The sequence below is a fragment of the Sceloporus undulatus genome, chromosome 4, assembly GCF_019175285.1.
Source record: "Sceloporus undulatus isolate JIND9_A2432 ecotype Alabama chromosome 4, SceUnd_v1.1, whole genome shotgun sequence".
In the NCBI taxonomy this organism is placed as follows: domain Eukaryota; kingdom Metazoa; phylum Chordata; class Lepidosauria; order Squamata; family Phrynosomatidae; genus Sceloporus; species Sceloporus undulatus.
This window is the reverse complement of record NC_056525.1, coordinates 16,819,390-16,832,023: the sequence shown is the minus strand read 5'-3', so window position 1 is coordinate 16,832,023 and position 12,634 is coordinate 16,819,390. Positions and strand designations below refer to the sequence as shown.

General features: G+C 39.7%; 1 protein-coding gene across 6 annotated transcripts in view; it reads left to right on the top strand.

The window, feature by feature from the left end:
• PHACTR3 (phosphatase and actin regulator 3) overlaps window positions 1-12,430 on the top strand; it is a 267,248-nt gene extending 254,818 nt beyond the window's left edge. For 5 of the 6 annotated variants that reach the window (XM_042466347.1, XM_042466344.1, XM_042466343.1 and 2 more), the window contains 4 exons: window positions 2,538-2,599; window positions 5,913-6,053; window positions 8,711-8,787; window positions 10,744-12,430. In XM_042466347.1, the coding sequence (XP_042322281.1) occupies window positions 2,538-2,599; window positions 5,913-6,053; window positions 8,711-8,787; window positions 10,744-10,759 (296 nt within the window). In that variant the 3' untranslated portion in view covers window positions 10,760-12,430. The remainder of the gene's footprint in view (window positions 1-2,537; window positions 2,600-5,912; window positions 6,054-8,710; window positions 8,788-10,743) is intronic. The other variant, XM_042466345.1, reaches the window with a different exon arrangement.
• The last annotated feature ends 204 nt before the right edge of the window (window positions 12,431-12,634 follow it).

Sequence of the window (12,634 nt, the reverse complement as noted above, 5' to 3'; positions counted from 1 at the left end):
ATATGGACGCCATACCCCCACTCCACCCCCATGCCGGTCTTTATAGCTGGTCCGTACAGCCTATTTTTATGGGTCAGTATGGTTATGTGGTAGCAGCTCTTTCAGATTTCCCCATGTGGTGGGGAGAGCAGTTTATCTCTCTCTTGAGCCAAGCAGAAAGAGTCCTGGGTGACTGATCATTGTTAAACAAACAAACAGAATCCCTCTCCTGCCCACACTGGGGAGTGAAGGCTGAAACAGAAGCTGAAATGCTGAAGCAAAAAGCTTCAGTTAGAGTCCCTCTTGCCACACACACACATACACACACTGAAGGAGCCTCCAAGTTTTACTCTCAACTTATCCATGGGTCATGGGATAACTCATAATTTTGGCCCCAAACCCTGCCCTCAATTTATACATGAGGTCAACTTATAGTCAAGTATATACGGTATATGCAGTTTTGCACTGATTTAGGGTCTTAACATGAGCCAGTTACATAGAGCTCAGTGATCTTATATATACGTGCTAGGACACTGAAAAGTTATGACAAAATGTGCCTTTGAATATGTACATAGTGTGTTTCATTCAGCCCAACCAAGTAACTGTAGTCATCCCATCCACATCTGGGAACAGCTGGTAGGAATGTGATCTCCTAACACTCAAAAGAGCTCTCCGTTCCACTTATGCAAAACAAAGCACTGTACTGGTTCTTTCCTTGAAAGCTTTTACAGAACAATTGTAGGCAGTCATTCTTGGTTTTTAAAAATCTGTTGGCAAACTCTTGTAGAAAACACCAAATCTGACAAAATTAGGCATTCATATTTGGTGTTGGATTTCTATTCATGCCCCTGTTGACATTTGATAATACATTTTCTTCTTTTTAGAAAGTTACGTGTACATGTGGGCACATGTGCATGTGTGCATATAGAGGACCCAGTATATCAGTGGCAACTTAGTTTTAATTCTGACAGTCGCAAATTTAAGTTGCCAGCATCCAGTAAGGGAAAACTGGACTGGGAAAACTCTTGCTGGAAATCCTGGAGAGTTGTTGCCAGTCAGTGTCAACAGAATTAGGCTAGATGGATGGATGCTCTGATTCAGTAAAGGCAGCTAGAGATACATATCTGCTTGCCTGAGTGGATGTGGAGGCACGTATTTCTCTGTGTTTGTGTGAGTGTTTGAACGCTTACCTCTGTACATACGGGTACACGTACACACACACACACACACACACACTCACTTGAGGCCATGGAAGCAAAAATCGACATCCTTGCTGAGGGAATATCATTCATATTCAAGATCAAGTCTAGGCTGCTTACTGTCAAGACAGCAGGGATTTAAGACTCACCAATTACAATGTGTCTCCTAGCAGCTACTGTCCTTCCATAAATAGCACCATGTGGCTGCCTCCTTTCAGAGTGTGCAGTAGATGGCGAAAAATAGAGAGATGGATTCTAAAAATAACCTTCCCTTTTTTTCTTCCCAAGCAACATCTTTTATGCTTGTTAGCCTACTGAATGAGACAGAATCATACATCAGATTTAATGCAGAAAATGTCCTCCAGCCACAGGGGACCACAATGTGCAAATCAGGATTGTCCTTCTCTTTCTCTCTACCTTTCCTTTCTTTTTCTTTTTTCTTCCAAGAAAGAAAGAGAAAGAAAGAAAGAAAAAGGATGCATAAGATCTTTATTGTAGATTCCCTGCTCCTTTCAGGTTGCAGGCACACATCTTAATTTAGCAACAGGCAGCCCTTGAAATAGAAAAATCCATTGAGTTGTATCCCAGGGCGAAGGATATATTTCACACAATGTTACAGCAGCCGCGTCTATTTTTAGCACCAGCATGTATGAGTTATCACAGCTTGAATGCTAATAGTTACAGTATACGAAGAGCAAAAAGCAAGCACGCTTAGGCTAGCAGAGAGCATCTCTTTAAGAAAGGAAGAAAAAAGAAAACCCTCCCTCTCTTCATCCCTCTGGAAATATATTCAGGCTCTATAATAAGATTGCCACAACTAGAATATTAGAAGGCAAAGAAATGCGTGGGAGTTGATTGCTGGCTATTGTTATAAATTAATCAACAAAATTACGGGAGCCTGGCAGAGTAAGAGTACAAGGAACGTGTGTTCCCTGAAGCAGCTGCTCTACAATGTTCCAGCGCGTAAGGGCAGCACGGATGACTCAGACAGAGATGTGGCATCGCAAAGCGATCATTTAGACTTCTAAAAGTCTATCGATCTCCCCCCATCCCCCCACCCCAAAAACATTCCTCATTGTCCTAATAGAGGAATGGGATTGGTTGCTTTGCCTTTGTTGGTGCCCACTTTAATTGGCTGTTGGCAAGAAGGTCTGAGATTGGCATCAGCATGCCCCTGCTGCTAAGGAGTGTGTGATGCTTTTGGCAGAATACCAGGCAAAGGTGGACTGTGTAGTGAGCTGATAGTGTGGAGACACACATACACAGAGACTGACTGACTGACTGAGAAAGAAAGAAGAGGAAGAGCAACTAAGTTTGGCTTGATGAGGAAAGTCATCTCTCTATTCATATTTTCTGCAGAAAGGAATGACCAAACAGAACAGGAAGAAAGGCGAGAGATCAAGCAGAGGCTGACAAGAAAGGTAAGCTTTCTCAATATCTTCCTTCTCTTGATCAAACACATTTTTGCACACCATTAATAATGTTTCTATTGCAGTTGAGCATGGTTATAGCAAAGAGAAACATACCTTGGTTATGTCATCTCAGCTGCACAACCCTTGATGGCAGTGCTGGGACACCTGTGGGCAGAGTCCCATGGCCCCACTCCCCCCATCCATATTAAATTGTACAATGCCCTAGACACTGTTCAGCACAAGTTAAGTCCTATACTGTTGTTCTCCATTGAGCAGACTTGCTGCTGACTTTTGCTGGGCACCACTGCCCTCTAGCACATGGAAGTTTAATGCAGATGCAACAGGTCTGAGGGATCACATCTGCCCAACTTCAGCTGAACTACATTTGGAACAGACATTGGAGCCTAGCACTGGTTCATAAGGAACTGCTGCAGCAAGACACCTTTCGTGAGGGGGGGGGGGGTAGAATAATGCTTAACCTAAGTTGGAGGCAAGTAAGTGGAGTTGTATCCATTGGATGACTTCAATGCATTTCTGCCTAATGTTAATAGAAGTTGGCATAGGGGCAGCCTTTGCCAAATCACTCTGACAGATGGAGTAATCAAGACAAGGGAAGCAAAATGTATACTCAGCTACTCAGTAGTCCTTTACTTCCCCTGCATACATCTTACTACAACAGAAATCCCCTTCTATTGCCTCTTTGTGGCAAGAAGTCCACAGTGAGCCAACTGCCTGCAGAACAGTGGCTGTATCCCTGCATGGTATTTTTCAGCGTACATGGTTTCCTGCTTAGATATGTAAAGGGTTAGACCTGTTGCTGTACCTAGCTGTTCTTGGCTGAGCACTTCCACTAATAGCTCTATGCATCCTCATGTCAGCGGTCAAGGGAAAATGCCCTGGAATTCAGCAGTATTTTGCTTGGGCAATACAAATATAGATTTATTACAAGCTCAGTATTGTAGGCTTCTGGTGATTGGATACAAACAGCAGTTCAATGCCAGTAGCTGGGACTGTTGGCATGAGAATAATTCTCAGAAAGAGTTTCATTCATTTCCTAAGGTAATAAACAAATCCTTTGTAGACACTATAAATATAGATTGGCGTTAAAAATGAACAGTAAAGCTCCATGTAGTTTCTTTCTGAATGTATCTCCAAGATTCATTCACAAGATGTACTGACCAGAAATGAAGCTCACTCCTGTTTCACATTGGACCTTGTAAATGAAGTGCCATGTGTATTCAGACCGCCCGCCATATGTTTAGTCAATCCATGAGGGGGAAATAGGCTTGATCATCTGGTCCTTCCATGCAGTGTGTGGACATTAAGTAATTGCATCAGGGAATCCCACATACCTGGCATTCCTCTACAGTGATGCAAAAATCTCTGTCTTAATGTTGTGGAATTTCTTCAAATCCCACCTAGATTCTCCTTCCCATTCTGGTGCTGCTTTAACTTGCTATTTTATTCAAGTCCTGCAATTTACACAAACTGAATGTGTTTTTTTAAAAAAAAATCTAAGTAGTACATTTAGTTAACACAGTTTCCCTACATTATATTTTGATGTATTTTTCTTTTTAAAAAATGTTTACTTTGAGTCAATCACATTGTAAAATCTGCACATTGATTTATGTGCAGTTTATTTCTCAGGTAAGCCTCCATATGTGCAACTGGAACATGGCACAGACTCTTTCACAATTGGTCTTAGGAGATGCAAAAGTGCAGTTTTTTGCTGAGACTGTTGAGTCCAACAAAAATTCTTTTCATCTCTTCTCCATTATGTTATCAGGGATCCAGTTCACATGGAGGAATCCTACTCATGTGCATTTGTATAGTCCTCCCCCCCCCCACACACACACTATCCTTCCCTGTCACTGGATGTTTGGCTACTGTGTGTTAGTGTCAGGGTGTGTTTCTAGCTAGAACAATCCCATTCCTCAACGCCAAGCAGTTTCACAAAGTGTGCATTAAGTTGTCTGAAGAGACCAATAAAGAGAAATTCTAGGTGACCATCACTGCCATAGGTCCAGCACCTATTTCAAAGCTTTCCTTATTCCTTTTTGCTGCTCTTTGTCCAAGAAGCACTGAAGAACTGCTGAATGGGCAGGTTGGCAGCAGAAACTGCAGCAGGCTGGCACCACAAAGCATATGTTAGAAGAAGCTCTTTGGAGAAGGCTATAATTGCTAATCCAGTTTCTACAGGTACCCAGAGGCTAGAATTTCAAAGGCAGCAAATATGTCACTAAAAAGGAGAGAAAGTTTCTGGTGGGCCACTCACCCTCACAACACTGCCAATCTGGAAAAGCAACAATGCTTTGAGTGGTCCATCTAGGCAAATACTAGACTCCACATTTCTACCCTGTGTGAAGTCATACATTTCAAATACAGTTATGTTGTAATTGGGTTGTTGTTGTTATTATTATTATTATTATTATTATTATTATTATTATTATTATTATATTTTGTATATTTATATCCTGCCTTTTTCCCAGCCCTGAGAAGATGACGAAAGTTAAAACTGATACAAACAAACACTTACATAATTAAAAACCTACAAAACACAAAATAATAGATAGCAGTCTATATTGGAGTTACAGATTTGTAACCTGGTTAGGGATCCATAATTGCTCCATAATGACTTAATAGACATTCATGGTCATGGCTTTATGGCCGCAAGCATAAATGCCCTCCTAAACCTACCTTAATATCCAGCAGCCACACAGAGAGATGGAGGTCTCTTCTGCTGATGATTGGAACACAACAGGATGATGTTTCCAACCCTCAGCCACCAGCTTTTTTTTTCTTTTTTGGGGTTTTATTGTCACCTTGGTGTATTTTGCTGTTGTAACCCGCCCGGATTCTCCATGATAGGGTGGGTTAGAAATAACTCTGTTGTTGTTGTTGTTGTTGTTAGCTAGTCAGGCTGTGATGGAGAATGAGAAGGATTCTGCTTTTAATTGTTCCAGCCTCACTCCCTGGTGGGAGCAGGCTGGAAACATCAACCTGCTGCATCCCAGTCACCAGCAGAACAGACCTCGATCACACATGAGGCTGCTGGCTGTTAATGTAGATTTGGGAAATTGGCCTGGGAGAAATTACTTACATATACATTCATAACTAAGTAGGAGACATAGGCTCTCAGCCAACATTGTTACAAACTATAAATGCTGTTTGAATAAAGATTTCCTATACTTATGAATTCATACACAGAGAATGTGCATGTGCAAAAAATGAAAATTTAAATATCCCATCTATTCTATCACCATCCTGATTCCTTATATGTTATGCAGTATTTAACATGGATACCTTTTCTTCTTTTCCAAAGCTTAATCAAAGACCGACAGTTGATGAATTAAGAGACAGAAAAATCCTAATTCGATTCAGTGATTATGTGGAAGTGGCAAAAGCACAGGATTACGACAGACGAGCAGACAAGCCATGGACAAGGCTCTCAGCAGCTGATAAGGTATCATCCTATTTGCTTGAATGAATTTATTTACAGCATACAGCCAGCATAAAATTATAAAATGTCTAGAAAAATTACCTTACATCCAGTTAGAAACATTTATATTCCAGCATATCATATAAATGCATGAGTACATGCATCCTATTTGCAGTTACTGTGGGGTGCAGGTGTTTCAATGGGGTGTGTTGTACAATCACAGAGAATCAAAGGGTTACTTTTTTTCAATGACGACTCCAAGAATCCCCCAGCCTAGCATGGCAAATGGCTGCACTGGTTGGCAAATTCTGGGAGCTGTATAAAAAGGGGTTTTCCCCAACTTCTGCATAATACAGCATATAAATATTACACCCAGGAAAAAAGACATATTTTTATGCCAGAGTACAAACATTTACATAAAAAAATAACTTAATAAGTCACACCTAGCCACTTATATAGTGGTAGCCCAGTCCAAACAGGGACAAGGGAAATATGGCTTTCTTCTGTTGAAAGTAGTGCCAAAATGTTGCAGTTTGTCTGCAGAGCTGTTATTCTCATTGGGGTTTCCCCCCCCCTCATCCCCATAGCTAATTATCCTAAAGAGATGTAACCAGCTCCAAGCATATTAATTAAAAACATTCTCATGTAGCAAGTCATTTGACCCTTATACAATAGTCTGCTGTTATATCCGAATGCACTGGTTTTTAGATCATGTTGTGATTTGAACCTGATGCTCCAGAGAAGCTCATAATGAGCTCTTCAACAAGATACAATATTGCTGAACCTCTTGTCCTCCATGGAGTGGTAAACCTTGAGATTGAGAAGCTAGTAATGACAGCCACTGGAGGCATGCTCTGGCCAGAATGATTTTGGATCGCAAAAGTGATACTGGGGAAATCCATTCCCTCATCTGTACAGCTACCATAAGATGCAACAAAGTTCAGAGGAGAGAAAAAACCTTTGGAGGTGAAGCGGCAGATGACATAATGGGCCCTGCTAATCAGAAAGTCTCAGCATTTCAAATCTGTGAGCCTTGGCTCCACAACACCATTGGTGACACATCATTATAGTTAATATTTTCTTCTAATAATTTTATAATTTTTTCCAATGCAACATAGATCTTTCAAATGGATACACATTCCTTCATGTATACAAAGTAATGCCTTCAGCAGGAAGGCAGACTATCTACAAATGAGACTACGAATTACTTGAGAATGCAATTATACATACAGAGCCAAAGGAAGGACAGTAACATTGGCTTCTAGTTCTGCATTGAAAATGTGTCACAATTAATGCTCCTTTTTACACTGAGATGCTGTTTTATGCAGATGGCATGAATTCTTGTTTCTATTTTGCATTTTTAACAAGGCTTGTTAATAGGTAGCCGAGGGACATTGTGCTGCATCTGCTTAAAGCAGAAGGGGAGAATCATTGTCCAGATCTGGAAAATTATAAACTAGGTCACCATTGTCTGCTTGTGGCAATTGCAGAATGGGAGGCTCAGCCACTTGGTTGAAATTCTGCCCACAATCTGGTAAATTATCCCATAGTTCGATTTGTATTTTCCCTTGGTATCATAGGAGAAACTTCCCTTCCATGGATGAGGTTTCCATCTGGAGTAGGAATGCAAATCTTGACTTATTTCATTATCTCACACAAGATTTATTTATTTATTCATGTTTTCATGTTTGGGGCGAGGCTTTTTGTGCATTTTCCTACAATTTTTCTCATTTGGGGATTCTTTTTTCTAAAGGGCCTTTGCATAAAAACATAGGGTTTTGAACAAAAGCAAAATTACACAGAAAACATGCCTCTTTCCCCCCCCCCCCCACACAAACCACTACTTATGTGCAAAAATATTTCTTGTAACAAGCTAATGTTTTAGCAAAAGGTCCCTAAATACAATCAATCACAGTGATTTATGTTTTCTATAGCAAGGCATATCAGTGTGTCAAGACACTTTTATGCACTGAGGACAAGAACATTTAAGAGTAATCTTTATCTCCCTAGTCAAAACGTGTGGCTTCATTGCCCCCATCTCTAGAGATTCCTCATGAATCTAATATTGTTACAAAATCTCCTATGGGTGTGAACTGCCCCTGGAAAAGGCTGTTTTCCAGTCTTCTTGTGATAAGATTTTTATTTGTAGGGATCTCCCCCCCCCCCCCCCCCCCAAAAAAACCAACAACAACACAGCCTACATTTAAGAGCAGTATGCTCCACCTACAGTCAAGAAGAGGTACAATCCGTTCCACCACCTCTGAGTGATACCACCTTGTTCTCCTGCATTCATAAATCAAGCATAAAAGGTGTGTTGGTTATCTGCAACTGTTCCATATTCATCCAGATTTTGATTGGAAACTTTTTTTTAGTGTGTCACTGTGAATCTGTAGTGTGAATCTGTAGGAAACCTCTGCCATTTTTCCCGCAGTTCGGCCAAGCAAAAAATACAAAAAGTCATATAACCATTTCCCAAGCAGCCCCTGGATTATATTAGTTGAATATAAAGGTTAAGCTACTTCACAGTACTTGGCCTTTTTGGTTGTTATGATTCTGTACTGAGGAGCAGCATAGACAAGAATTCTATGTTTGATACTTTATCTCTTTTATTGCGCTGGGGTTTGTCTTTTCTAGCCATTTTTAAAGGCTCAATTAACCCTGCTTTCATTTGAACTTTTTAGGCAGCTATTCGCAAAGAGCTAAACGAGTACAAAAGTAATGAAATGGAGGTGCATGCATCAAGCAAGCATTTGACCAGGTAGGTTGCCTAGCTATTTGTTTTCCAGTGTTTCAAAAAAAAAAAAGGGGGGGGGATAGAAATAGAACCTATGTCCTCTGTTAACTATAATTAACAGCCTTCTCCCAGGTGGTGCTTCCTAGATGTTTGTAGTACAACTCCCATCATGCCAACCATGATCTGTTCTGAGTGGTGCTTGTGGGAACTGTAGCCCACATTTTCTGGATGAGACAACATTGGAGAAGGCAATAAAGTAAAGTACCTTTACTTTCTCACTGTGTGTGGAGACAGAAATAGCATGACTGCTTAATCAAAGAATAACATCCCATTATGACATTATTGTCTCTTCAGAGGCCTGAAACTTTTAGAAGACATGTCTCTGACTATAAGAATGTGTGGATGGTGTAAATGGTGTGGTTTAAGGCAAGACAGCAAATGTCACTGAAATATAATTACCTTGACCACAATCCAAGTGATGTGTGTGTACAACTCCTCTCTGTATCCAGTTGATGAGACAGTCTGCTGGACTGAGGATTGTGGAAATAAAATCCAGTCTTCTGCTCCCTCTACCACATACACCTGTTTTTCAATAGTATTATGTACATGTAACCCATACACTCAGATCAGAAAAAAGCAGTCTACATGAAGCACCCATTTAATGTCCTTAGCTCCTCATCAAGTTGTGCGTGAGGAAAGAGAAGCCCTCCTAGAAGTTCTGTGATCCCTTGAAAATGTATTGCAGAAAAGAAAGCATCTGAAGATGATAAAATGTCAATTGGTCATGAACCCTTTTCTGTCTTGCCTGGGGAAGTCTGTGAAGCAACTGTAACTACACTGAAGACTCCACACAACTGGGAGCCCGGCACATGACTAATTTCCTGCTGTCATGGCGCTCTGTAACCACTTTCAGGTGACGCATGGTTACAACTGTTTTGCAGACCTTCAGCCAACACAGAGTGGGGAGGCAGGTCTCCAGTGTGTGTGTCCCCAGCTTCTACTACAATACATGCTTTGGGGGGGGGGGGGGAAATCCTACATTCCAGCATTATGTCTGATTTCTTTACAAGCACATAAATAAATCCTTCAGATTGCTCCCCATACATTCATATCACATGCTGGACACTCACAGAAACTATTTAAGAATGAGGACCCACAAAGTTTTGAAGGTTTTAGAACATTATCTTTTTTCCTCTTGACATTCATTGATTTCTGTTAATACCATATATACTCGACTGTAAGTCGACCTCATGTATAAGTTGAGGGTAAGTTTTGGGGGCAAAATTATGGATTTTGATATGACTCGTGGGTAAGTCGAGGGTAAGACTTAGGGGCATATAGCAAAAGATCTAAAGGATCAAGCAAAGCAAAACAATGACAAAGAATTTACAAAATTGCAGCAGACATAACTCTTTGTGCTCAGTCTTAAGGCTGGATGGATGAGAGAGTAGAGGGAGTCAGTGGTTCCAGGACAGATTATACTCTTGCTTTTCACCAGGAAATGGTTTCTTCTTTTAAATAAGAGTTAAGGTACAGTACTTACACTGACCCATGGATAAGTCGACTCAGATTTTTTGGGTCAATTTTTAACCTAAATTTCTAGACTTAATACATGAGTATATAAGGTAATTATTAAAGTTGGTAGCAAAATTCTGTCTACAGTGAAATTCTCTGTGAATCTGAAATGTTCTTTTTTTCTCATTTGAAAATGTATGAAACATGTAAAAGAATTTTAGGAAAGTCAAGACCAGTGAAATTCATGAAATCAGGGGGCAGACATCATTAGGTTATCACAAGATTTCAAGTAAAACAAAATTCTAAGAAAAACAAAATTCCAAGAGAAACAAAAGTTTGTGATCACAGAAAACTCCAGCAACACTTTCATGACATATTGATGTATCCTAAATGAGATTACTTGCTATATACAATCGTGAAAAATTGCCATTGCCATTAATTTCTCTTCTATTTTTTTACCTATAGATTCCATAGGCCATAGAGATTTTCTTCTGAGAAGAATTTGTCTACTTTTTTTGATACCACTACTGAACAGGCATCAGGGAAAATGTGAAGGTCTTTCCTTGAGGTTCAGTTAATGACAAGCTGATGTTTCAAGTTCAAGAAGGACTCTGCAAGTTAAATCTCTGCAGCACATACTTAAAAAGGAAGATCTACGGGGATGGCCTTTGCCTTGGAGCCACAACACCTGTGGGGTGGGAGGATTAGCTGAAAATGACTGAAGTCGAGCTCATCAAAAAGGAACCTACTGCTCTCCTTTTACTACTACTTTAAACTGTATTGCAGCATATCTTGGGAAAGGAGATGTTGTGCATGTACAGGCTTTACCATTCCAAGGCCTCTGACATAATGGACATGGCGCACACTCTCATTCAGTATTATCATGGTGGCAAGACATTTGGAACTTATCACAGTTAGTTTGTATAAAACACTTAAGTTCATGTTATACAGAATTATTTACTATATTATTTCTTCCCCCTTTTTATATATAATGTCTAACAAAAACACAGCTGCGGCATTTTTTGGACTCCTGTTAATTTCCCCCCGTTTAATTAAATGATTACTTACTGCAGAAAACAGATCAGCAAGCTTACTGAGTTTGATGGTATTTTGGAGAAGGATGAATTTAGATTGCAGAGAAATGGGATGAAAATTTGTTTTTTTCTGTCTTTCAAAAATTCACAGAAAGTATTTTAGACTAGAGCATAAAATGAAGACTCATTGGAACAGAATCTTGGGCTACAGAGGTATAAGAATACTAAAGTGAATTGCATTGGGCCAGCAATTGAGATACTGAACTTTAATATGGAATTAATGTCTGTTGCAGTATATTGGTTGGCATCCAACTTCTGATGATGCAACAGATATGGCATGAAGTTGTGGCTTGTGATATGCTATCAGTGTAGAATCCAACTCCTTAAGTGCTCGACAAACACATCTCAGAATTAATTTCTATTTTGTCTTCCTTGGTTCTTCTGCACATTTAGCTACTCACACCAGTGGCTAACTCACATAAACAGTGTAATACAGAAGTTTAGAAGTCTCTAAAGCTCACAAATTCCATCCATTGACCAGAAATTCTTGCTCATCAAAGCTAAAACTGGGATATTTCTGATCTGTCTCTTTAAATATTATATTGAGACTGACAGCTGGTTCACGCATGCATGTCATCCTTTTGATGATTTGAACATCATGTAATAATTTGCATGTGTGAATGGATCACCACGGATAAAGTTTCACCTCAAATCCAGTGTTTTTCAATGGACTCCATTTGCATTAACAACACAGTGCCAAAAATCAATAAATCATGATATCATACAAAAATATGGTAACTTAAAAACTGCTAATCCAGCAGTGAGAGATTGACATTGCAATCCTATACAAGTCTACTCCAAAATAAGTTTCATTGAGCTCAATGGGTTCCAGTGAGTGTGTATGAGATTGTAACCCATAACACAGTTATGGGTGAGTAATCCTCATTAAACATTTGAGTAAACATTGTTAGGTATATTGCACAAGTCCTCTGAACAACAACAAAAGTGTCATTTTGGTTGTATTTTAAATATACATGCCTGGTTTTATTTTATCCTAAAGTATTTCAAGTTCTTTCCAAGATAAATTTTAGGAAGAAATAGTTCAAAACTATCACAATAAAATGGAGATACTTAAGAAATAGACCTATACAATCTCTGCCCATTAACTCAAATCAAAGGTCACAGACGAAGTATGATGACTAATTACAAGCTTATTGAACTGTTTGGTTTTCTTGTTTGCCTGGACCCACAACTGAGCAACCACTTTGACAGTCCTTAGTCCATAACCGCTCAGTGGAGCACCAGGTGCATCTGTTAAGACA